At 40.8% G+C, this 27,756-nt stretch overlaps 1 protein-coding gene across 3 annotated transcripts; it reads right to left on the bottom strand.

Annotated features, from left to right (window-relative positions):
• Positions 1–2,168: 2,168 nt before the first annotated feature.
• Positions 2,169–25,982, bottom strand: mafgb (v-maf avian musculoaponeurotic fibrosarcoma oncogene homolog Gb). Of its 3 annotated transcripts, XM_080880006.1 has the most exons (4): positions 25,667–25,982; positions 24,766–24,940; positions 10,357–10,422; positions 2,169–7,944 (listed from the first exon to the last, which is right to left on the bottom strand). In XM_080880006.1, the coding sequence occupies exons 3-4, from the start codon at positions 10,390–10,392 to the stop codon at positions 7,465–7,467; spliced, it is 516 nt and encodes a 171-aa protein (XP_080736132.1). In that variant the 5' UTR covers positions 10,393–10,422; positions 24,766–24,940; positions 25,667–25,982; the 3' UTR covers positions 2,169–7,464. The 3 variants fall into 3 exon arrangements, with proteins under 3 accessions (XP_080736132.1, XP_080736131.1, XP_080736130.1); XM_080880005.1 differs by lacking the exon at positions 24,766–24,940 and having other exon boundaries at positions 25,667–25,974; XM_080880004.1 differs by lacking the exons at positions 24,766–24,940; positions 25,667–25,982 and adding an exon at positions 10,555–10,851.
• Positions 25,983–27,756: the final 1,774 nt, after the last annotated feature.

Genomic DNA, 27,756 nt, shown 5'->3' with positions numbered 1-27,756 from the left:
GCTGAATGCTCGCATCAAGAGTCAAATTTGACGGGGACACTGCTACAATAAAAAATAAATAAATACTAATTTAAATGTGCTGATACCTGAACTCTGTACGATTTTTTTTTATTTGTACATTTGATGCAGTTTGGGTATGAACCTGGGATGCAAAAAACAAACATCACTATTGATGCAAACACCAAACAAAATGATCAAAGGAATCCTTGGTTCATTTACTCCTATCGATCAGGATCAGCGGTGGGTGAAAGGGCTTTTAGAGTCCAGTGGCGTGACTCACTACACAGGAAAATCACTGGATGCCTGCATACCGATTGGCCAAGCAGCAAGATAAGGAGTTAATGATTTGCATCTTCTGGAAGAAGTGTGGGTTTTGAAGAAGGGCTTGGTAGGCTGCTGAGTTAACTAAAGCAGGAGAGAATAAGTAGAGTGGTAAATGGTTAAGAGCTTTATCAGACGCATCTCCACCACTCCTTTTCTGTCTCTGTAAAATATTTATAGATGTAGTCTGAGTGGTTGTTTTAGGGTTTGTGATGAAAAGCTTCATTATGACGAGGGTTCGACCCCTGCAGGGGTGGCAGAAAATAAGGTCAGCATGTCTTGACAATCACAGGAGGTCTGAGGTGTCAGCTGACCGTGTCTGCTGAGTGATAGTCTGGATTAAACTTGTGTAATGTTTAACCTTTTGTTTGTTTAGAGATGTGGCACATGGTTTCTCACTGGAAATGCCACAAGAAGTTTAAATGTGGAAGACAAAAATAAGAACTCTACAGGTCAGCAGGAGGCCTTGCATGACGGCTGCATCATTCTCGGTTAGAAACGGATTAAAAAAATTAAATAAATAAAAACACAAGAATGCACCAATTGTGAAATTTTAAGCAGATAACAATGTTTAACCTCACTGGTGACTCAGCTAGGGTTAAGATTAGGTTTCTGAAACACATTTTGCTTCTGAAATAATTGCACAGTCAAATGAAATCATTTTAACAAACTCGAAACAACAACCTGTTGCGGTAAGGTGAAGCGGTTTGAGGACTTTATGGACTTATCAAAGGAACAAGTCGCTGCAGTTCTACAAGCCTGAGAGGAGTTGGATGTTCTTTGTGGAATTTAATTAAATCTTGCTTTGTTTTTTTTGTAGTGACTGTATTACTGCATCGCTACTACACTCTGTAGTCCTCTCACTCTCTTTTTTGTTTGTCTCTCATTGTAGTTACTGTCCTTTATATTTTTATTAACAACACAAAATTTAAAACAAATGTTGACGTGGATTCTCTACAAATACAAATATCTGAATATCAGATGTAAAAGACTTCAACCTTTTTCATATGACATAAGAGATAAACTGCTTACAAGTCCGTTACTCATCTAAAGTGGGGGTTTGAGTTACTAAAACACACAGTATACTTTTGTTTATCAAATGGCCAAAAATAACAGGCCAATACTGTTATCGACCGAGGAACAGTTTTATGGCCAGGTGAGGCCAGTTCTTTCGTAATGAAGCCTCATTGAGGTCTGAAGTGGTTTTGTTGCATTTGGTTGCTGTTCTCTTGAAATCTAAATATGAGGGTCAACAGACGTGTCAATCTAAGCGAAGGAAGCCATCATTAGTTTCAGAAAACAAAATATTGTATTCTAAGTGTCGTCCAGACACATGCACCTGACTGGATGTGAGAGACCCATTCTGAGCTAGAAATGGACACCAAACTGATGGAGCACAACAAACAAACATCAGTTGCTGCAGTTTTTGAATGCCGTCTTATTTGCTGAATAAACTGATGGGAGTTGAAGCCAATATCTGCCAATAAAAATGGTGCATCCCTGTAAAAAAAAAAAAAAAAAAAAAAATCCTAAATAAATAAATTTGAAGACTTTGTGTTTTCACAGTTAACTGCTAAGTGAAAGTGGGTAAGCCACACCACATATGCCAGATTTAAACAGAGGCAAGCTGACATTTTAATTTATCAGGTATATTTAAAAAAAAGAAGAAGAAGAAGAAGAAGAAGCTAAACACCGCACATTAGCTCTTTAACCTCGTCACATCACACTGTACAGTCAGGAAAACAGACAACTTGACAAACGACTACGATAGCGTCAGTGCTCCTGTGAGGCAGGAGTTTGGATTTTGCCAGTTTGCATAATTAGATGTGTCTATTTAACAGCAGCCACATGTTGACACATTAATGTTTACACAGAATGCTTCTCTCTTTTTTTCGTTTTTCTTTTTAGAAACCAGAGGAGCATAAAAACACAGAGAAGCAGCACACGTAATTGTACAATTTGACATAACTTACAGTCTCAACACAAGTTGAGTTTCCTCTTGTTTTATATGATGTCTCACACAAACACACACACAAGCCCATTCAGCTATCTTAGTGAGGACCTTCATTGACATAATGGTCTCCTTAGCCCCTTACCCTAACCATTAAAAATAAATGCCTAACCCTAAAAAAACCAAACAAAAAAACCAAACAAAAAAAAAACAACAAGGTTCTATTAGTGTAAGAAATAAGGTTTATAATTAATTTTTTAGTCAAAATATTAAAATAATTATATAAAAAAATATTATATTGATATCGGATAGTTTAGACAGGTTCCCCTTCCACTGAGACTGCATGTATATTATAGAGTGTGTAAATAAAGTGTTACTTATAAAACTAACAGAAAATTGTGTGGATATTGATAAATACTAAAAAGTGAATGACCTCACAATTGATTTAACAGCACAAAATAAAGCACAAAAACTAAAAGACTCAGTGTTCTGTGGAGGCTAAATCCACTCCAAATCAAATCAAATCACTTTTTATTGTCACATCACATGTGCAGGCACACTGGCACAGCACATGCGAGTGAAATTCTTGTGTGCGAGCCCCACAAGCAACAGAGATGTGCAAACACAACAACACAAACGAGCAAAATACAAGAATGGCCAACCTGAAACTAATAAATATATGTACAATATATAATAGTGTATGCATTTCTGGATGTGTATACTAAATATTTTCCTACGTGTGTGTGTGTGTGTGTGTGTGTGTGTGTGTGTGTGTGTGTACACATTTTTACAAATTAAATAGTAAAAAAATAAAATAAAATAATAATAATAATAATAATAATAATAATAATAATAATAATAATAAAATATATAAAATATACAGAGTTGAATATGTGCAAAACAAGTGGCATTTATATACAGTGTGGAGTGCATAATGTTGAAGGGTTAGTGGGACCTGTCTACCTTTTTGATTTTAATATCATGTTTTTAGCTGATATTTTAATAGATACCACTCTTTCTGTTAGCTCAAAAGCTGAATATCTCCACAATAGCTTAATACATGGATCAATTAGTCAGAAGGGCTCGACTACAGTACAACGCCAAAGATGACCGTCGGAGGAAGGAGAAGAGGAGCAGAAAAGCTTAACAGGAACTTTAAAGGAGAGTCTGGATGATCCAGCAGCCCCAAACTTTCTCTACACCTAACCATAACCTAGTTGTAACCCTGACACTAAAACCACATTTTGAGCCTCAAAAAGGCCTTCAAATTTGGTGTGTGTCCTCACAAGTGACTGTTGGTTCTCACAAGTATAGTAGAATGCAGATTTCGGTCCTCACAAAGATAGCTAGACAGAAACACACACACGCATGCACGCACAGCTGGCCAGTGAAAAACATCAGTGAGACAGGCAGGAAGCAGCAGACTGATGGAGAGGGACAGAATACATTTTTAAAACTCAGATAACGGCATTCAGGACGTACAAAACAGGGCGTTTTCTTTAATATGGAGAAAACACGTTAATACACTGTATGAGATACTGAAATTTGCTTGTTGCTCAATACCATTAGGTGTGATAAGTGATTTTCATTTGACATCTGAAGCTCTCTGGTTTCACGCCTGACTGAACGTGTGAACGTTTATCCGTTCAAAGACTACGGAGAAAAAATATTTTCAATCACAAACCCATTTATCCTCCTGCGCCTTTTTCACTGTTCACCAGTTTGACTTCTATTTCTGTACAGATGAAGACACTCCTTACTTATCATAGTAACTGCACAGCAGTAGGCAAGCTAACCCATTTTTCTTCACAGTGGAGAAGTAGCGGTTCAGGTAAAAGGCTGCATGTATGTTTTCATCTGTGTAAATTGCTTCTCTTTCAGCTTTAAAATCAGGTTAAAAAATATTTGAGGCAATTGTACTCAAAGGTAAACCTCACTCTTTGACAGACAAACCATTAAATAGCAGAATAGTTTTTTTTTCACTTCATAAAACACCATATAACAATTGTTATTTCACTTCCCTGACACTTCAAGAACAGTTAAAAAAAACAAACAAAAAACAAATACAACTGGAACGATGTTAAATACACATAACCGTGTAAAATACAGAAGCAAAAAAAACAAAAACAACATTTTTTTTAATCACACACTATAAAAATAAGTTATTGAAGGAGTGGGTGTGATGTAGCCACAAAGGCCTTCAGCAGAGTTTCACATATTTGCTACTTTGCCTGATGACCTGAATACACAACACAACGCAGTGTGTGAGGTTAACCATAAAACTTCCTCATCTCGTTGGTCACTTTATCTGCAACAGGCTGCACAGACCAAAAATAAAGACATGGAGGCCTGCTCAGAAATACGTCACAAACGTGAACTCTGCCAAAGTGCAGTTTAGCAAATGATCTAACACGTCTGCAGGGCTGGAGCTGAACGATGAGGGCCGGGGAGGACAAAGACTACGATTTGAGAAAGAGTGCAGTTACTCACTGTGTCATCACCCGCTTCAGCCTGAAATCAAACACGTATCAAAGTCATATCCATGAAATAGGGAACGTTATATTACCTCGTCACATACCTACACAGCACACCACACACTAGTTCACGGCTACACACACGTGCCTAGTAGCTAGAGAAAAAACAAAGCTATTCAGTAGTTAAGCCACTTTTGGTACAATTGCAAAATAGAGAGATACTGTATATCAAACAGATTTTGTTATACCTTTTTTTTGTTTTGTTTTTTTATACATGTCATTACAAACGATGCAAAGATAATTGTCTTTATAAAAATCCAGACTCCACCATACATAGACAAAGATTCTTTAAGTATAGAACACCACGTAAGACTACTTTTTATGGTAAAGCCCGCGTGAAATATGTGAAATTCAGAGAAATGTTTGTCACCCATGCCCGCTGACTGCACTGTCAGAAATCACAGTTGCAGTTTGCAGTTGTAAGTTTTGCGGGTAAAAACAAGAAAAGAAAAGTGCAACCCAAATTGCTCTGATATGAGGCAAAGGTTTTCCTGCAGGTGTTGTAACCTACAGCAGACTTTGTTTATAACAGACAAATGTATTTTATGCAAAAAAAACCCAAAACAAGACCAAAAAAAAAAAAAAAAAAAAAAAAAGCAAGAATAAAATTCAGGCTCTTTTTTTTTTTGTTGCTAATCTCCCTTTTTCTTTTCACTTAAAGAGGACCTATTGTGCTTTTCCTTTCTTTCTACATATGTATACATTATCATGGACAAATAACAAATAGAAAAAAAAACAACCTGTGAGTGAAACGCACAGACGAGAAGGCTCAGCTTTAGACTGTTTTTCTACTTCTGGCCCAGTATGATGTCAGTGAGAGCAGATTCCCCTGGTAATTTCAGGGACATAGTTTGGACTGTGAGTACAGACAAAGATCTTCTATTTAGGATTAGCAGCCAATCAGAATACAGCCTAAATGAAAAGGGAATGGAGCTATAACTGAACTGAAGGGCTGCATAAAAGGACCAGTATCAGATAAACAAGCATTATTTCAACTCTGAATCATGCAAAGCCACTCTATGAAACCATGTTTTGAATGTTCTCAACTCATTGTCAATCCTTCTGCTTACCAGAAGGTTGCCTTAAAAGGGTGAAGAGCTAAAGCAGCTCATGTCAGACACAGAAATGACCTGAAGGGCTGCATGAAAGACTAGTGTTGAATAAATAGGGATCATTTTGCACTGAGACTTATGCAAAGCTTCTCTAGAGTCCAAGAATAAAAATATAGAGATGCAAACGAGCAGAATAGGTCCACTTTAAACAAATGACTTGCCAAGGTACATAACTGTTAATAATCATCATCGTCCTTACGTGCTATTACACAGCTTAAATAACAGTGTACGGGAAGAGTTCAATGCTGTCACTAGCTGACTCCTGATTGGTCAGTTTATGCTATAAAGCACAAGCATACGCAACACATCTACACTGAATCTCCACCATCCTTCCACAAGTTATCATATTATTTGTTCATCAGTTATCCTTTTGACTTCTTCTCTATGCATATCACTAGGAGGAAAAGGCACTTGCCCTTCCAAATGTCTTGAATAATCAACTTTGAAGCAAAACTCAAAGAGGCTTTTATCTTCATATGACCATTTCCCTGAAAATTCCCACACTAAAATAAGGTCAGCGAATTAAATAACGTCATCTCCTTTTCCTATAATATGTTTTGGTAAATATTAATTGCCTCCTTTTCCCCTCCTCCTTTCATAAAATTCAGGAAGTACTGCATGTAATAATGGAAGCCAGTTGGAGTTGAAAAATCGAAGGACAGAGAAAAGAGTAGGTAAGAGAACGCGAGAGTGTGACTTGAAAGTAAAAAGACCATAAGAAAAACAAAGTAAAAATACAGCTACCCAAATATAGCAATACCAAAACGAACACGCGCCACAGAATTTCACAGAATTCCTGATATATAACAATTCACACACAGAGAATACACCTTGGACCTCATGTGAATGACAACACAGTACAAAACAGTAGAAATACAGTTACCACCATTGTATAATATATATATCTTCTATAGTACTTTTCTGAAAAAAGTTCTTGGCTAGGTGGAACAAGATGGGGCCTCTCTGCAGCCACTCAAATCAGCAGGTCACATTAAATTCAATGATTTCCATAGAACTAATCAAGAATAAATGCTCTGATTCTCATGTGTGTTTAGGATTGTTTGATGATGTACCAAATTTCAATTTTATACATTTTATTTCGATCAGGCACCTCTTCAAATCTGTGTGCAAATTCGTGACATGGTTATTATGTACTTAAAAAGAGATTCACCAGCACTGAGCACCGAAAACCAAATAAAAACTGTTGGAATTTTCTCATTTTGAGTATTTACAAATGTCAGATTATTTTCTTGATCAGGAATAAGACAGTTTTCATATTATTTGGGATTTCCGGGTCTTCAGTGCCCATAGGAACCCTGTGTATTTGTCCTGCATTGGTACAAGAGTTCTCCTCCGCTTCCATCCTTTCCTTCATCTGCACTGATCAGAAGTGATAACGTGACAGGAGCGTGCCGTGACGATGCAAGCGAGGCCGCCCGGCTGTTTGTCTGTCAGTGCAGATGGAGGAGGAGTCCGGCAGAGGGGAAGATTGACTCAGATGCAGCTAAGCTCCATCCTGATGCACCTTCATCTCCCTTCCCTTCCCTCAAGACCGTGCGTCTGTTTTTGACTTCACTATTGTAATCACGCTCGTCGCCGTCGCCACCTTCCCTGGGATGAGCGGACCGATGACCGATGACGCCACCCCTCCCCCTCCCCCTCCAGCCCTGACCCCGACCCCGACAGTGGGGCTTCGTGCCACAGTCCTGGCGAAGGTCTGTAACGCCTCGTACTTAGACCTCAGAGCGTCCAGCTCAACGCGCATCGAAGCATTCTCATTGGCCAGTTTGTCCACCTCCTGCTGCAGCTGAGCCTTCTGCTTCTCCAACTCCTCCTTCTGGGTGACACGCTTCACCCGGCAGCTGGCGGCGTAGCCACGATTCTTCAGGGTGCGCCGCCGCTGTTTCAGTTGCAGGATCTCTTCTTTGGTGAGCCCTCGGAGGTGCTGGTTCAGCTCCCGCACCGACATGGTCACCAGCTCCTCGTCTGTGAGGCTGGTGCCATTCTCGCCCGGCTCACGCTTCACCTGCAGGACACAGGAAAAAGAGAGAAGTGAGAGAGAGAAAGCAGCAATGAGTTGACTGTAAAAAGCCCCGCCTGACACCTTTAAGACCTCATATTATCTGTTACTGCCAGGAAATGTTTATGTGGCCTGAACATTCAGACCTGTATCAGACTCTCCAGTGGCCACGTGTCACCCTGCCAACCCAGGAAACCGAGATTTAGAAGAAGTGGCAGCTGTTGTGCTTTAAGCCAAACCATGACCTTTCTCTAAACTTAATTACCATTAAAGGTGGCTTGGTTAACAACATATTGAAAATAATTCACGTGTTAAATCTGTGACATGATTTAACCATCCACATTTCAAACAGTGGTTTGTGGTTTACCGATTTCTAAATCCTGAAGAACCCAAGCTTAACCCCAACAAACTCTGGCCCTTGGAGTTTTTTATTAAATTGTTATCCTAAGTGTTGACAATCAGGGAACAAAGAAAATAATCATCCTACCATGCACTGTTTTGCTTTCTCCAAACTACTGGGTTAGGGTTACCACATATGATGACTCAGGCCTCAGTTAAGAGGCGAAGTCATTCCCTCCACCACCAAACCCTCAAGCCTGCAAATGTAGACTTTGTCATGCTTTAAAACGGGAAAATATTTCTAGTACAAAAACACAAATGAGTACATGTAGCACTGGAAAGATTTAATAAACAAAAAAACAAAAACCCCTTCATTACTGCATGAATTCAGGGTTAAACTTTGATTCAATCATCACAGTTTGGATTCCTCCATCAGCTGATGCAAAGGTCAGCAGATGACTGTGGTGAATGGCAACAGACATAAATGGACCCAGATCACCCTCTGCACCACGTCCTGGACAAGCAGCAGAGAACTTCGTGTGTGTGTGTGTGAGAGAAACTATGTATTCCTATCTTTGTGGGGACCAAAAATGAGAAGTTCACTATACCAGCAGCCCTTATGGGGACCAGAATCCTGGTCCCCATAAGTTTGAAGGCATTTTTGAGACTCAAAATGTTTTTTAGTGAGAGCTAGTAAGGATTAGTAAGGGTTAGGGACTCATTTTTGATGGTTAGGGTTAGGGTGAGAGGCTAGGGAAAGCATTATGTCAATTCGATGTCCCCACCAGATATGAATACCACACGTGTGTGTTTCTTTTCAAGCTCCTTATTCAATTACATTTAGATGTTTAATTATTTTGTCACAGGTTGTGTTTAATGGTTTTAGTCATTTTATTTTGGATAAATTCAAAGAAGAGTTTTTAGAAGTAGTATAGGAGGTCCCTCTCCCATGTAACCAGCTCCCAGATCCCAGGACTGGATCAGGTGATCCTGAACCATCCCTTAGTTATGCCGTGAGAGTCAGGCTGCTGGGGGGACTTCCCAGCATTGAGCATGTTTTTCATGCCTCGTGTGTTTATCCCGCTACAACATGTGAATGATGTTTTTCTTCTCTACTCTGTAGTTTGTGTTTTGTTCTCCTTGTCTGTGATATCTCTGCGCTCTCTTTTTGTCTCTTCTTTTCCCTCCTCACCTTCCCATCTGCTTATTTAAATTCAAGTTCATTTACATAATCCTTTAAAATGACTGCCCAGAGGCATTTCAAAAAGCCCAGAGGTGTGCCTTCCTTCTAGCATCATTTTGGCTTCAGATGGGCATTTTTTAAATTCTGCGGTCCTCTGAGAAAGTTTTCTTTTCTCATTTGATCTTTGACCTCAAACTGTACTGAGTTTGGGGTAGGTAATCACTAAAGGAGAAGCATAAGAAGACAAAATTGTCCATTAGGCATAGGGGTATTGATTTTGATGCTTTCCTTTTTTCTCTGCTTCCCCTCACCCAATCTCAGCAGATAACGGCCCCTCCTTGAGCTTTGTTCTGCCACAGTCAACTTCCTGTTAAAAGTCGTTCTTCCTCTCTGCCATCACCACCTCATATGGGATTGTCTCTCTAATATCTTGGGGTTTTTCTCTTACAATATAAATGGCATTGTGAATAAATATGAAATGAGTATTTACTGGTGTATCAGCATCCCTTAGTTATGCCGTCATAGGTTCAGGCTGCTGGGGACTTCCCGTGACCTGAGCACTTCTTCCCACTGCCATGCATTTATATGCCACTGCTGCATATCATTATCTTTAATCTACTACTTTGTGTTTTTCCCGTATGTTGTTATGGGCTCTGTGTCCTTTTCTTTTTTCTCTTCTCTTTCCGCTCATTCTCCGACCTTTAAGGGCAGATGTCTACTCCTTTCTGGGCCTGGTTCTGCTAGAGGTCTCCCGTTAAAAGTTTTCTCTTCCCAAAGTTCCTGCTGTTAGTGGACCATCTGATTGTTTCATTTCTCTAGAATATTGTAGGGTTTTTAACTTACCCAACAGCTTACCCTGTATAACTAAAATAAAATTGAAACATGCACCTGCTTACCTTCAAGGCTTTATTTCCTTTGTTAGTCGTCGTCATGCCACAAGAGCCTTGCTCTTCTGAATGAACCTGTGGAGATGCAGGAGAGCACAAAACATAAGCAGAGAAACATCACAGAAAAAAAACATTAAAATAAACTGTGTTTAAGGACACCCTCTCTTCTAACAGTCAATTAAAAAAAAATTGCAAACCAATACCTACCAAGAGGAGTGGAGACATGGTAAATCTATATCTACTATGTTGTGGGAGCATGTTCCACTGTTGTATCGGGGTGAGATTGTATGAGTGAAAGTGACAGAAACTTTTCTTAGAATTTTCCTGACTTCCTGTTTCCTTGTGGTTACACTGACATTGCCCACTACCTTTGTGTTGTTGCGCTCTTATTGGCTGGCTTTCTGCCAATAGGAATGAAATGAGTGTGAGTGAAGAGGAAGTGGTAAAAACTGTGGGAAGGACTCCAGGGGAAAACCAACTGTTAGAACGTCCACACAAACACACACGCACACGCACACACACATTCTCCGTACCAAAGATGAGCAGAAAACAGATATAGACCTACACCTACTGGGGATAAAAATGAAATCATTGATGCCTTTGCACCAAAGTGGAAACGAGACAAAAAAGAATGGAGATACAAATGTGTGAATCAGAAGTCAACAAAGACCGAGCGTGGAAACGCAAAGGATGAGATCAGCCCTTAGAGCGCACGGCTCCATGATGAGCATCTCCGCAAGCTCTCAATGAGAATCTTTGTTTGGTGACCTGTGTGTTTGTGTGTGTTCATAAAGGGCGGCTATTGTAGCTGGTGCTGAGCGATCATCATGAGACCAGTCATGACGACGCAGCAGATTCCGGATCTCACTCCCTCCCTTCTCTCCTGCAACACAAATTTCTGCTCTCCTCTCTTGACTTTTTGTTCTTCCCTTCTTCCCTTTAAGGGGAGGACAATACAAGATATGGTTGTCAATCACGAGTCATTAGCCAATGAGCATGCAGCATCCCTCAGATTCAGAGTCAAATCAAGCCCGAAGTCATCATATCCATTTTAAAAACAGAGACAGCAATGGCAATAATTCTCAGATTAAAGCCTCACAAGGGGACCTTACAAAGCAATGGACGATGTAAAAATTTACATCAGTTTTAAAGCCCCCAAATCACACACACACACACACACGCACACACACACACACACACACACACAAAAAAAAAATCAAACAAACCTCAAAGTGTCACAATCCAGAAAGGTTTCTTTATTAACGTTGAGCATTATTGTCACGGGATATATCACAGATGAATGCTGCCTTTCATTTACCTCAGAAGTCGTTGTTGTAGAAGTTGGAATTTTAGGTCTATGATGTAGGAGAGCAGCCGAAAGAAGAAGACAACGTAGAATAACAGAAACAAGAACTGGTACCCTGGATGACTCAGAAAGAATCCAAGATAAAAGATTAGCCTTGTAACAAAGGAGACCTTTCATATTTTGACCAGCCACCTATCCCATCATATGGTGTTATAAGTTGAAAGTTTACCCTAAGATGTACTTTTTGAAGAAGTTTTCTCCAGTGAATTATCAGAAAACAGATCAAAGATCCAGGGTCTATGATATATCCCCTGCTATTGATGCTTAAAGTTATAGAAAAAAATGTTTTCATTTAGACTAGAATCATTTGGAGTGGTTATAAAATGGATTTGGTTGCAGTTTTCAACAACGCTTAAATGTGTTTTTCAGTCCTGTCTTATGTGGTTATTTCATGTACTCTTAGTTATGAGGGCTCAAATATGCTGGAAAACAAAACAGCTTTAGATCCACCCCTATGCACTCTGAGGGCCTGTAACTCAAACGTAACAGTTTCACAGTATGGTGGTTTGCATCATTTCATTATAATAAAGCTATTCTGAGGGGGTCAGGTGGAAACTTTTCTCACTGGACTAATTTCTACGAAGGCGTTATCACACCTTTCTTAGGTGTGATGACATTTAAATGATACCGGGCAACACGACTCTTTCCATTTTTTCTATCAAAAGACACCAAATGTGTTAGTGAGCCTCCCTCACAACGCATCACTGCCTGCCTGTCTGTTTGTGAGGGGGCTTCAGTGTTTGTGCATGCACTGCCACAAATCCTACAGATATAAATAGCTGCAGATCAAAGAAAAACATACAAATAATTATGCATGCACACACACACAAAAAAAACATGTCAAATGCACAGCAAGTTAAAAAAAAACAAAAAAACAGTTTAAAACTCAAGGAAGTGGTGAAGAGTGAAAAACAACAACAACAAAAAACGCGCAATAACATGCGAGGCTTAATCCGATGGAGAAATGGCACAGCTTCATTTAAAGCATTTGACTTCAGCACTTAAGGTTCTTCTTAATGAGTTACGATCAGTCAGTTAAACACAATCTTTTATTAAAGAGCTTCTTCTTGAGAGCTGAATGTGCCGCTGCACTCTTCTGTTCTTTTAGGATGCAGCCTCCCACAGCTGAGGTGCACGCTCGCACAAAAGATGAATCAAAGACATGAAGACTGAGGTTAGCTGCTGGGGGTTGGGTTGATGCAAACAGAGGGGGCATAAAGGGGGCTGTTTCCCTGACAGGCACTGGTTTATTTCCCTTGTGCCCAAACCCCCCCATCCTCCATCTACATAGAAACAAAAAGCATGCTGCCAAACACACACACACACACACACACACACACACACACACACACACACACACCCCTGCTGCTATGCCAGCGGGGCACAATAAAACACACATGCAAAATGGTTGACTGCGAGTACACAAGTGTTTTAAACAATGTCGTACTCGCATACTGCAGAGGTTTGATACCACATTTAACGTCGTAATTAAAAGCACTTTAAAAGGCACTTTAGATGTTTATATACGCAACATAAAAGGTTGGCATGGTGGTGCAGTGGTTAGCACCATCAAGTCACAGTAAGAAGGTTCCTTGTTTGAATCTTTAGGGCAGCTGGAGTGTTTCTGTGTGGAGTGTACTGGCATCCTCCCACAATTCAAAGCAGTTAGGTTAACTGGTGATCCTGTGTTGGCTATAAATTTGTGGCTCATAGACATTTATAAATCAGTTTTCCACTTTATAAATGCCAATTAATTTCCAAAAAGGTGCCAGGTCTATTCTTGAATCATTCTGCTCTATCACAACACCACCGAATGTAATCAGATTTATAAACCGTAACCAAACACTGAGGAATTACAAGCAGTGTCAAAAGACACAGTATAAACCCCCAGAACTTCATCACTTTACTTTTTTTAATGTTTTTGTTTGTTTGTTTGTTTGTTTGTTTTAACATTCTGTTTACACCTGGAAAAAAAAGTGTGTAAAACTGCAAAACCACTAGAAAAAAACAGTGATAAAAATTTTGGGTGCAGCGCTCAGCATTAATTAATTGGCTCTTTGAGGGTGACTGCATACATAAGCATAATTTATCTGCAAACAGGTAAATCAGAGTCTGCGTTACCTTGTGTCACCTTTACAGAAGCAACACAAAACAAAAACCTGTATGTCCTAATCCATCATGGTTAGACAACAACAACAAATTTCAAAAAACTGACTAAGACCAGAGGATAAAACTGCAACAAACTGTGTCTTTTTGGGGCATCTGTAAGTCACCCAGGTTGAGGATCATCTGCTGAGCAAAGGCATCGGCATTCATCTTGGGTGGACACACAAACACAAAGGGCCAGAGGTGTCCTTCCCATCATGCTTGTTAGGTGATCGCTGCGGTGTGGTCAATGCCACAGCCACTGTTGCTACAACAGAGCTTTTTTTTTTTTTTTTTTGCTGTGGCAGGCTGTATTTTTATGGAGCAACTGAAAGAACGCTGACGACTCAAGAGCAGAGCTGCTTACGGTTACAGCAGAGAGACAACACACACAAACACGGAGGACGGGATGTGAGGACAGGGATGGCAGAAGAGCTGAGAAGTGGTGAAGATGAGTAGAATATGGTTGGAAGGCAAAAAAAAAAAAAAGATGAGAAAGTCAGGAGGGAGAAAAAAGATAGCAAGGTGAAGACAGAAAAGAAGAGGAGGAGGAAGAGGAGAGGGGCGCTGGTGGTGAAGGAGGACTGAAAGAATGCTGACGTCTCCAGAGCTGATTAGCGTTACACAGAGACATCACACCCACAGCCGAGAAAAATGCTGAGTATGGAGAGAGGACAGGGTGTGAGGAGACGAGGGGGGGTGCAAATGACAAGGGAGAAAGAAGAGAAGAAAAAGAGAAGCAAGCGAATAGGGAGGAGCAGGAGGAGGAGAAGGACAGAGGAGGAAGGGGGGGTGGGAAAGCATTTCGGTGAAAATGCATCCTCAACACATTTGTAAGAGCTTAGCTGTGGAGTACAGAGAGTGGGGGAGAGAGAGGAGGAGGACGAGTAGGGGGATAAAGCCCCCCCAAAAACCCTGAACTCAGCAACGACCACAACTAAAACCTCCAATTAGAAAAGTTCTGAAGCTGATCCAATGCAATGAAACCACTGCTGACCACCTCCCTCTCCCCTCAACCTTCTTTAACACACAAAATAAAGAAAAGACTTCACATCTCTTCCTGTTGACAAATCAAATCCCACAGAAGGGACAGGGGGATAGTCTTGCAAATAAGAGCTATTAATAATAAAACCAATACATCCACACTCAGACTTGGGGAAAAAAAATAAAATAAATTCAAGCATTTATTTTCCCCAAGGCTCATATTGCAACTCCCCGGGCAAACATTTCAGCGACAACTATCTGTCGGCTGACCGTCTTTCTCAACAAAAAAATTTCCACAACAAAAGTGGCGATGATAGAAGTTAACCGCCCTCTGGATGTGGGTTCAAGAATAATTTTATACTACCCTTTTTATTGATTACAGCAAAATGAAATTAAACATTCTTGATTGGGAGAAAAGTAACCTGACATATCCTCCTTCATTCAGGCCTTTTTCTTTTGTTCCCCAATCTGCATAAGAGACATGTTGATCCCTGTATGAGCCTTGATTCCTCCTTATCCGGTTGCCTGCTAGAGGCAAATATTTATCATTTTTCCAGTTGACTGTATTCATAACACTGTGTTTCCATTGGCTATGCATAGTGAAGTATTATAAGCATGCAAGCAACCTACGTATTCAACAGCACATCTGACGGCAATGATGCTATACAAAGGTAGACTGTGGACTGGTTGAAAAGTTTACTTGAACAGAAAAGGAAGTGGCAGCAGAGTTCAAAACAAAGATAGAAGCATAGAAAATACTGTTGTTTTTAACACTCAGTTTCACTTCACTACAGAGAAGTTCTTTGTTTCTTTTAACTTCTCTCTGTTAAATAGGAGCTAAGCTGAATAACCAACAACATCACAATAAAGAACGAGAATAACTTACAGGCAGGTCGTTTTTGACAGCGCCCCCTGGTGACAGCGCACAGTTATAACATTTAGAGAACGATCCGCGTATGACCAAAGCTCAACCAGGTTGCTGCCGTGATGCTAGGCAAAACTTCACTTCACATTCGATGTGAACTATTAGATTACTGGGTCCAACTTTCCTGGCTTTACTCATGACTGCATGATCTACTGGGAAGAGGCACGTTTTTGCTCTCCTTCGACACACATTTCCGACATCAGTCTTGCAGAGCTTCATAATTTTTTAATAATTTTATGCATTTTGTGGATTCATTGCGGAAACAGTTTCATAGTGTCAAAGTATTTGTTAGTAAGTTAAAGAGATTTTTATTGAGATAGTCATGCGCTGTCTCAGGCCTACCTTTTCAAGGGGGCTAGGGTCGCTTAACCACATGAACAGGTGTTTTACAATTTTCACATTCATTAGGCTATTAGGGTCCAGGCGATGTGTATTTTGTCAGGATAAGGTTTTTAGTGTACTTCCACATGTCTGTCCGATTTGCATGACTATGCAGACTCGTCTGCAGAGATTTGACTTGACATTGCACCAACTATGCATGTGTAGTTGGCTTCAAAGAACTATGAAATGAGTTACAAGTCAACCGTAGTGTCTCCAGCTGCCCACGCTGCAGCAGAATATAATCACTGCTTAAAGGTGACTGTGCTTTTGGCATCAGGACCCCTCTGCACTGGAACAACCTGCCTGAGGAGGTCAGCCTCCCAGTAGTCACCTTTAAATCACCTCAATGCATTTGCAATGATTTTCTTTTATGCCATGACATTACACGTAAGATCTTCTTACTTGCTGGTAATCAAGCTTCCTAATTTTAGTTTTGCCATTGACTTTTATTTTTTATCATTCTGTCTTGCACCCAGGATGAAAACCAGGGTAATAGTGCAGCAGGATGTGATCATGGGGCTAATAAAGATAGATTAAAAAGAACAAAGGACACAGCATGATGAGACATAGACTGCTTTCTCTTGCAGACAAACAGGATGATGAACTCTCTCTGTGCGGCTGGCTTCAGACAGAGCTCTAATTAATCTTGTTTGCGAGAACCTTTTGCCCCGGCCTCTACTGCCACACAGAGAGGAATTTCTTAGAAAGAGACTTGCTATTTAAGAGCCGGTGGCCTGCTGCAGACACACACAGTGGAAAATAAATGGCCAGATTAGGCGCTCCAAAAATGACCCGGGGGCTGCGACAAGTGGGTGTTTGTGCACATAAACAAGTGAGCATATATAGCCAATGATCAAGAATAGATTGTAAGAGTCACAAGTCATTTGTGATGCAGTGGCATTGCTGCGTTTATTGAATAATCCGACAATAACAACTGCTTTAACTGTGTCTTCTCCTTCAGGCATTTCTCTAAGCAATAGCGGGGGGGAAACACAAAGGATGGCAGCTGAGTGAAGCAGTAGACGCGCACAGTAGGTCGTAGAGAGGACATGACAGAAAGACATAAAGGAAGCAAAACGTAGGGAGAGTGAATTGAAACCTCAGACAGCTACAAAACTCAGCTCCTGGCAGCAGTCCACCTTGGGTTTGTTAAAAAACAGAGCGAGTAGCTCTCATTGATCCCATGTGGGCCGAAGATGGTGAGGGAGTCGGTAAATAATTAACGATGAGCTCTGTGTGGAGTCTGATTGAGAATTAGGAATCAGATCAGAGATAATGGCAACCTGTGTGTAGAGAAAAGGGAGGAGCAGCGATACAGGACCTTGGGTCTGAGGAGCTGAGGAGTGACAAGGAGAGAAGTCACTAGTATGGGCTATGTGTGTTTGAGAGTGTGTGTGCGCGTGTGTGTTTTAGGAAAGGAAGCTATTAACTGGAGGTTATGCAGAGCGTGAAATAAGCATGATAACACAGACAGAATGAGGAGATGGAGAAAACACAGGAAAAGGTCATGGAGAAGAGGAGTCTAGACCAAGGGTGTCAAACATGTGGCCTGGGGGCCATAACCGGTCTGCAAAATGGTTCAACTCAGCCCACCAGAGTCAGAAAAAAATTGTAGTTACTCCAACTTTTGGAAAAAAAAAAAAAAAAAAAGAAGCATTGTGACATGAGCGTATGACACCGTACATCGAAAGTAACGTCACAACTGCTGGCGTTCAAAAAAAATGTACGTTTCCTTCAGCTCTCTGGTTTTTTTAAGCTGGTGCTGGAGGCAGAGTTGTTAACACAACTAATTTCCATAGGTTAGTTTAAATTTTGCCCTTACTTTTCTGCTGTGGTTCACACCATTGCCTGTATGTAACCATTCTTGAATTCAAGATCATTTTCTGAATGCCAGGAGTAGTTCGTGCCCCACCCTCATCCACTTTCTCATCTCACATACCCCTCCTTAGCACACGTGGATCTGCCTCACCTGGGAGCTTGAGTTTCCACTGAGGTCCTCTTCAAAACACAGCCTAAACAACTATTCTTATTGAACCTGCAATTCTCTTACAAAACATGTTTTCAAATCTAATTGAGGATGTGGACCCTGCCAGTGAATGTGTGTTTGTATGTACTGTTTGTTGGCATATGCACACTTTTTATGCATTTCTCTTTTTAAAGCACTGTGTGTATTAAAAAGTGTTATACAAATTAAGTCATTATTAGTAATTAAAATCACTTTGACATTGATGTTCTAGCCCCTCATAAACATATATGGAATCACTTTCACAGTTTACTGAGAGTTAAAAAGGGGCAGCGTGCGTGTGCGTGTGTGTCTGTGTTTGTGAGACAAGTGCGTTATTAAAGGCGAGAAAAAGTCCTGGCGTCGACACGTTTTTCCCATTCCAGGTAGTAAGTCGGAGTGTGATGACAAATTTCCCAACACAAGCAAAAAAAAACCTGCACTGTCAGGCAATTGAGCTCTGGCACCTTTTTTTCATAAGTGCTTTTTTTTTTTGAAGAGAGAAAGCATGTAGCGCAGGTTAAGTCATTTCTGTGTGTGTGTGTGTGTGTGTGTGTGTGTGTGTGTGTGTGTGTGTGTGTGTGTGTGTGTGTGTGTGTGCGTGTGCGTGTGTGCGTGCATACAAACAGAGCTGCGAGGGAGACAGGGATAAGTTAAACGACACTATAAGTTTATTTCACCCAGACGCCATGCATCCCAGGTCAGCAATACAAACTCGAGACAAAGAGAAAGTTCGAGTCCAAGAGCAAAGTAAGCACGGCGCGACTCTGTGGGGAGGCATTCATCATTATCAGTCACATTAATGGGAAAGTATCATCAGAAAACCTTTACCACAGGGAGGAGGAGACATGTTTGTGGTTTACAGAGGTGCACTCGGGGGCAGTGGTCTCTTTTGCACTGCGACATTCTCCGTGACTATTTTAAGGTTTTCCTTTAAGATGGTATGATGGGTATTACGATATATTTAAATGCGCACAGAGGGGCAGAGTATGTGGACATTTTACCGAAGCAGTGCTGCCTGCTTCCCTTCAATCTGATATTTATCCTCCTGCTAAACGCAGCAGTTTAAAACAACACATGACTAACAAAACTTCACTTGTAAAAACCATAAACAATTCTACTACTTTAAAGAAACACGATTAAATGCCAAGAATTGTGAAGTGAATAGTGCTGAAACAACTTCCTGATTTAAAAAGCCTGATCTTCCAGCTTTTCCCAGGCTAAAACTGGACCCATTATACTTTTTCTTTGTGTATATATGACATTATAAATACAAAATATTTGTACAGGCACTGAGTAACAGCCTCTTTGAGCCTGTGAGCCAAAAGCTCAGACTTCAGATTACTCTAAACAGTGAGTTTTAAGTAGATTTTTCTACTCTTTTATTTTGTATTTATCTGACAGTCACAGACAAAAAGCCCATTTCCAAAAGGGCAATTAGTGGAACTAACTTTAATATCTGTTATGGACTGTCTAACAAACAAAGCATTTGAAGATGTCACCTTGGACTGTGGAAAAATCATTACCACAGCTCAGACAAGAAATTACAGATTACTGCAGTAACATTACTTGGTGGTGAAAATAATCATTAGGTGCAGTCAGCTGCTTCTACAAAAAGGTCAAACAGATTGAGAAGGAATTAATAACAATATATATATATATATATATATATATATATATATATATATATATATATATATATATATATATATATATATATATATATATATATATATATATATATATATATATATATATATATATATATATATATATATATATATATATATATATATATATATATAATATTTTTTTTTCTTTTTTTCATGACTATAAGACGAAAAAAAGATGCAGAAAATACAATGAAACAAAGGTTCCATAGCTTCAGCAGGCCCTAAACGCTAATTCCTCATCAGCTACATTTGCTCACTCTGAAGGTGATTAGATCTAAAACATGCACTTGTTTTGTTTGAGAATAGGTCTGATGTTTACTTTGCAAGCCAGCCTTCAATATGAGGAGGGGAAATGAAAACTCAGTCGAGACACCGGAGGACCATTGTTGCTTGGAAATAATTTAATGCCACAGGTGATAGCAAAGCCGGTGCCACATTCAACGCACACGTATCTCTGTTCCCTCTCTTTGCTCCTTGGCATTGATCCACTCTGTTTGTGTGTGTTTTAAAGCTTCAGAAATTCATACCACAATCCTGGGATCGTCACACTGCAGTTAAAAAATGCGGCAAGTTGGCATAGAGATGATGCAACTGGTAGACAACCGCTGGTGCGGATACTTCTGTTACCAGGGCCTTGCATCTTCGCCGCTACAAGCCAATCACAATATCTCATGGCTGCATCACTGGTGAGGTATGGAATGAATGTGTGAGTGTTATTTTTTTTAACTGGCGGCATCTCTAAAAGCTCCAAAATAAGCCCAAAGGCCCACAAAGGAAAAACTTGATAACTTTACTCAAAGACTACAATATCACTTCACCGATCACTGAAATGCACGACACAATCGATTCAGGACCGAAATCTAGATCAACAACTTAAACTGAACTTCAACTTTTTTCCATTAAAAAAAATAAAATAAAAAAATCCCTTTGACATGCTGAAATGAGATTTGTCTCATTTTCATACACTTTCTGGTTCTCAGGGAGGTTATGAAATAAGCAGTCGAAGCACTTGTGGAGGGCGGGTACATTAAACGCACACACACAGACTCGGAGACAGAATAACACAAGGACAAGATGCGCACTCACATCGAAGCAAAAAAGAAAACTGAAGAAGAAAAAAAAAAAAAACAGTGGAGCACAGCAATGATTATGCACCAGATCTGCTTACACCATATTTCATCATTACTGTGGAGAAAAAACACTCAACTATTGATCTGCCCCACTGCTTCCTTTTCTCTCTTCCTCTCTCTCACTGCAATTCAATCTTTTATTCCCGTGTTTACTTATCGCATTTTACTTCCCTCTCACTCTTTTAGAAATCTGCAAGCAAAACAAGACTTCTGAAATGGTTCCCAGTAGTAAACAAGACCATAAACATGCAAACACTACTTAGAAATTATGTTCACAAACACCGCGTTCTTCCTCGCAGACACACATACACACACATACAGAGGAGGTGGACACAATATCAGAAACACCTGTGCAATCTAATGCAATCCAGAGCTGTAGCCCTGCAATAAACGCTGCCTTTGTGCAGTCTCTTTTTTCAATGCAATCTCAGAGCAAGAATGGATACAAAAATCATGAAAAAAAACCTTAAGATAAAATTCTTTACTTTAGAACAAAAACATCATTAAACATCATGTCCTCAGACTTTGTTCACAGTTACTGGGTATGGATCTAAAATAACCTTTTGGTACTGACATCAATGTGTCCACATTCAGTTTAAGACCAAATTAATAGGTGCTGATGTATTTTAGAGGGAAAAACTAGATTTACAGTTCTAAGCCAATAAATAAAATATGTGTTCTAAGCATTAGTAACAAAACCGAGGCATGCTGTTGGCAACAGCCTCAGAACATTTGATCAGTTAGGAAAAAATATCAGTTCCACAAAAGTTTGATAACATCACTCTCACAGATGGAAAAAAAAAAAAAAAAAAGGACAGGCAGTGAAGATGAGGGATTATTTTTCGAAGCTAAGAAATGCTCAGAAAGGAAATTTAAAGGACATATATAAATATATATATGAAAATACACAGAGTCTCTCTAGAATTTTTTTCACTGGATCCACATACGATGTGTTGCTGATAGTGCTGGGCAATTCAAGCAGTCTTTTTCATCTGCCAAATTCCACTTTAACCTCTGTCTATAGATTGTGCTGACCATCTTGAATATACCCAACTCCTGTTGTAGCTCAGTAAATCATCCTTCCTTATAAACACAGCCAAAGGAGGCTCTACATCACACATGAGCAGAGCCTAACGGCCACCTCAATTCGATTCCCTACAACCTTAAAAGAAAACTAAACAACCACCCAAAAATCAATAAACACTGCGTGAAAGGAGGCACACGGGAACCCTGACTTCAACTGCTGCTGGTGCTCCTCGTTCTGCTCTGCAGCCTCTGTGAGTTAGAGCACAGCAGCACCCATTCTCCACCTGCTGCAGGTTCAGTATGAGTGACCCTCAAGCTAACAGCAGATCTCCAGAGTAGAACAAGAGCTACTGTCCCCAGCTGCATTAGATCTTGTTCTGAACTGGACTGCAGAATGACCTTAGTAGTGACTGGGCTTTCAAAATAAAAGCATGGGGGTTGTGAACTAGTTGTCTCAGGCTTGTTTTGGGATTATTTAAAACATTCAGGCAATCTGTTATATCTACCCAAATTAATGGATTTTAACATTCATCAGCAATATGTGTGCGTGATATTTTCATTCAGATGTTCCATGTGAGGCCCTTTGTTTACTATGACTATCACTGCTCTGCATGATGCTTCAACACCTTGACCACCGTACACGTAGGGCATCAAACAGTGTATATGAACACACATATACTTCCTTCCTCATCGAGGCTTCAAGACAGACAAGAAGAGATAGAACGCAATCAACCACCATGCACCAAATGTTGTAATGGCCAACTGATAGTAAAATCACTTCCCTTTGTTACATCTCCTTTCTACGCCTCAACAGTGCAGGCAGGAACTCACACAAAGCTTTTAACCTTGGTGCTTGGCATACGCACAGACACACACACAGCCCTACAGCAGGAAGATCTTAGCTTCTTGTAGGTGTTTTATATCTCCTGCTTTCTTTGCAACCTCTCACATGTATATACACACACTCACACACACGCACGACAAGGCAAAGAAACTAGCTGTGGTAAGTAACAAGTGAAAACGCCATCTGTCAAGCGAGAGCGCATTTGCTTCGCCTCAGCATTTTCAGGGGAATGCCTTGAAGACAAAAAGGTCCTTGTTCTCAATCTCTCCACAAATCCCATCTCTCATTCTTCCTCCCTCTTCCTTCATCCCCCCCTTTTGCTCTGCGCGCCTCGCCGCTCTGCCACCATCAGCAAAGTTGCACACATAAGCATTGGTCAGCGTTCAATTACCGCGAACACCAGGGAAGGATGGGAAAGTACTTGACAGAGAAATGCACTTCAAGCACTGATTAAATACTGATACCAAGTATAAAAAGCTTAGCCCCTAGGTTGTGTGTGTGCGTGCGTACATGCAATGAGAAAAGGAAATGGGAAAAATCTGTGTGTGTGTGTGTGTGTGTGTGTGTGTGTGTGTGTGTGTGTGTGTGTGTGTGTGTGTGTGTGTGTGTGTGTGTGTGTGTGTGTGAGAGAGAAAGAAAGACAGTGAAGAGGGAGGGTTGGTGGTGGTGCTCTTCTCTCCAATACTGATACAACTGTTTCATCATTATGACCCTCTATTACAGTACTTGCCAACTTGCTTACTACATACTTTTGATACACTCTGCAGAGTGCTGACTCCAACTAAAGCTGCTGATATGGAGTCATTAGGGGGGTGAAGTTTCTGTTTTTCTTGTGCCCACAGAGCTTCCCTATTACTCTTCAGTGTTTAAGAGTTGCAGCGCTCATAGGCAGAAGATAATGGCCCATCCGCAAGAGATCAATCAGAGGAAATTCTGTTGCACAGCATTATAGCTTCCTTTTTTAGCACACGTCTCAGTGTGGGTTCATTAACCGCCATGGGAATCAGTCCTTCCCCTCAGCCTTCATTTGTGTCTGTATTTTTAATGATATTTACACAGGAGGTTCTTGTTTTTAATCTGGCAAAATCAGACTGTATTTATTTATTTTATTAAAAAGTGAACTAAAGGTTGAGGGGTTAACTCTATAAGGTCTGAAGCCGCCTCCATTCGCTCGTTTTGTATCTGACCCTGGTATGCAGTGGACCCAAGCTCCGGTTACCTAGGTAACTCTCTAATGTCAATCAGCCGCATGTTCCGCTCTCATTGGTGGCTTCTTCGTTAAATACCATTGAAGTTGAGAAAAGTTCGACGGTAGACCCGCCCATTTCACGTCGCTAACCGTTATTTCGCCCCTCTTCGCTCGTAAACGGTGAATGTCACTGACTTCACATGGCTTCTGGCCGTCAGTATCGTGGCCTAATTTATCAGAATGTGATTTTAATTAAAATTACTTTGGCTTTAAAACATCCGAAGTCTAGGCAATCAGAAAAAAACCCTAAACAAAGGCTTGGGGGATTCAAACATCATGGGGTTAAGCCACTAGATAACAAACATCGTGCTCCAGTGCACATAAATTAACTAGTGTTTGCTGAATACTACAAAAATGTACACATTTAGGACCATTTTAAAAACACCTATCCTTGACCCCGACTCCGTGACCAGGTCTAATTTCACCGCCGTGAACAGACCTCCTTCCTTCCCTCTACGCCAGACCTTTGTCCGCCCGCCCGCCTGCCGCCGGTGCCATGTTGCCATGGCTCCCTCGTGCCTCCGCTCTGCTTGCGCAAACGTTGAGAAATACGAACGTTGTGATGAATCAGCATCTCTGCCGCGAGCTCAAGCCGGTGAACCAGCAGCAGCAGCACCGCGGCCGGAAAACCGAGTAGACTCTATGAGAGTAAACCCGGTAGTACAAGTCCTTAAAACGCCAAAAAATACTCACTGTTGCTGAGTGATACGCGAAGCGAGCGGCTGTCTGTGTGAAGCGGCTGACACAAAGCAAATGTCAAAACAGTCACTCGGGCAGTTCGGCCACAATACTCTCTCTCTCTCTGTAGCTAGCCGCTGGGCGTCTGACAGCTATCGACGCTCCAGCATGACAGCCAGCCGTGTTTTGCCTTGTTTAAAAAAAAAAAAAAAACAGAAAGAATTTTTTTTTTTACATATTTTTATATTTCAACCTACAGCTAAACAACCAGAGAGCAAACGAGACGCTCATATATGAGAGCCCTAAATCCCAACATAGCTAACAAACAGCTGACTAACGGTCATATCACATCTGAACCAGCAGCTGGATATGTCCGGTCTGTGTGAGCGCCGCTGCCGCCGCTCCAAATGCGAGGCACAGCCAGAGAAAAAGCTGAGGTTATGTGCCGTTACCGAGGGGGGTTTCGGTGCTTTAAGTAAACACTATACATTTAGAAATTTAACAGGCACAAAACAAGGGAATCCCCGGGCACCGCCGCGTCTCCGCGCGGTCATCTAATTCCGACACTTCTTTTTCAGCCTGACAGCCACACTCATCCTGCCCCCTTTGTCTGTCTTATTATGAAATCACCGGTTGGTCGGTAGTGCGTGGCAGCTAGAGCGACCGACCGCGTTTCAGTAGCGCATGTACCAAAGACCTCGATGATGATGATGATGATGATTCAGCACTGCCAGACTAATGCCCTTTAAACAACAGCAGCAGCGGCGGCGACGGCGGCGGCAGCGCACACCGGGACAGGCGGCAGTGCGCCCGCACTGAGCGGCAGCGACGGCGGCCGTGCACACTCAGCAAAACACCTCTACATTCAGCACTTTCTGAAGACATTTCAGTTTTGATTTCGACAAAGCTGACTCACCAGAAGTCAAACCGGCGCCTTTCGCCCACCCGCAGCTTCGAAAGGTTGACGTCCGCCGACGGTTCGTCGACCCGGTGTGGAGAAGACAGACAGTTGGAGAAATGTTTTTCCGCTCACGCCTTCTCTCGCAGGTCTCCAGATATATCCACTCCTTCCCCGCTTGTTTTAGTCTATGGTCGGAGGCGCCAGACGTCAAATGATGTTTGGATCACGTGGCTTCATTCATGAAGGATCTACGCAACCCGCTTTTAAAGAGACACGAGACACTACTACTGTGTGCTTTAACAACAGGCAGCGTGGAAAGCGTGACACGACAGCTGTGCACATCTCTATACTTAGAGCTAACATTTGAACCTCTGATCCAACAATAGGACAAAGAGCGGCGACACAACCATCTAACACTAAAGCAGCGATGCTCTGAGAGGCAATGGAAATTTATCACCCGACAAGTGAAAGACAGTGCCCTCCACATTTATGACTCATTTATTTTTAATAATGTTGTGTATTTTTAGGAATTTTACCCCTTTGTGTTGAACATGCAGCTGAAATAGGGACTAGGGTATGAAAACGGGTAAACAAAGAGATTAAAATAAAGAATTCAATGCGAAATATTTACCCACTTAAAAAAATTATGAAATACCTTAATGTTACAAGCTAGTGCAGGATTGTCAAACATAAGGTCCCACGGCCAGAGTGGGTCGGCAAAGAATTCAATTCTGTACACTGGATGGCTTTGAAAAAAGTTATGTACACGTTTTCACCCACTGCTCCTACCGATAAAGACCTCCTCGTGGCCTTTTATACTACCCCAAAGTAATTAAATTATAGTTTTCTGTATTTCACACATTTACTTCGTACAATTTAAGCCCAAAGAGTCACAGATTTACTACAGCAGCATTTTTTCATCATGTAAGAATTCAGACATACCATTTAAATTCTGCTTCATTTTCTTATATTGAGATATCTAATTGATTAAATTTGTAGTTACATTTCTGTATACTGAGAGAAAGGTTGAGTTTCACTGGTCCGGTCCACATAAGATCAAAGTGTGTTGTATGTGGTTTTGACATCCCTGGGCAAGAGAGAAATACAAAAGAGAAAATTACAAAATACAGCCACTTTTTAGAAGAGGTTCTCTATTTTTTCCCCCAGTTTGAAAACGCACGAATGTGTAACAAAATGTACCAAATACACTCAAATTAGTTCACTATTCTGTAAGGTGCTAAAGAAGATAAAGAAGAAAGGGGGTAATTAACATGCTTATAGCTACACATTCACCAGCCATTTAATAAATTACACCCTGTACCAGCTTGTAATACCTTCGCCTTAATTCCTCATGTCACAAATTCAGCAAGATGCTGGAAAAATTGCTCTGGGATTTTGGTCCACGATAGCATGGTAGCATCACACAGCTGCTGCAGATTTGTTAGCTGCATTCACATCCATGATGTGAATCTCCCATTCCACCACATCCCAGAGGCACTTTATTGGATTGAGATCTGGTGACCGCAGAGGTCATTTGAGTACAGTGAACTCACTGCCTTTCTAAACCACCTATCTGCTCCATTCTGACGCTTAGTTTGAACTTTAGGAGTTTGTTTTGACCACAACTGCATGCCTAAATGACCAAATGACCTGACCAAATAACCAGTGAGTGTGTATCAGAGAACCACGCAATGTAAAATTCTCAAATTTATGCCTTGTATTAGCAAATTAATATTGCACATGACGATAGTATTTGACAAAATGATGGTGATGGTGATGATGATGCCTCTTAATGAGTCTCTTTGTCCCTAACTTGATGGTCTTGCAAGCAATGCTTGCTCTAAGGCAGTAGTTCAAACAGGTTGTGATGAGTCCTCATGGGGACATATCACAATCATTTACTTGTTCTTCTTTCTTTTTTCTTCTTCTTCTTAAAAAAAAAAAGGATGTGTCAATGTGACACAGCATTATTATTAATGACTTAGCTTGTTAATTTCTAGAGAAACTGACTGCAGTGCTACACATATTGGGCTAGAAGAGCAAAGTATTTTTAAAATGTGTTTAATATCCAGTTCTAACTGTAGTGATTTGCAGTTTTTTGTTGC

The sequence above is a fragment of the Rhamphochromis sp. 'chilingali' genome (assembly GCF_963969265.1).
Source record: "Rhamphochromis sp. 'chilingali' genome assembly, chromosome: 4".
Lineage (NCBI taxonomy): Eukaryota > Metazoa > Chordata > Actinopteri > Cichliformes > Cichlidae > Rhamphochromis > Rhamphochromis sp. 'chilingali'.
This window is presented reverse-complemented; position numbering and strand designations above follow the sequence as displayed.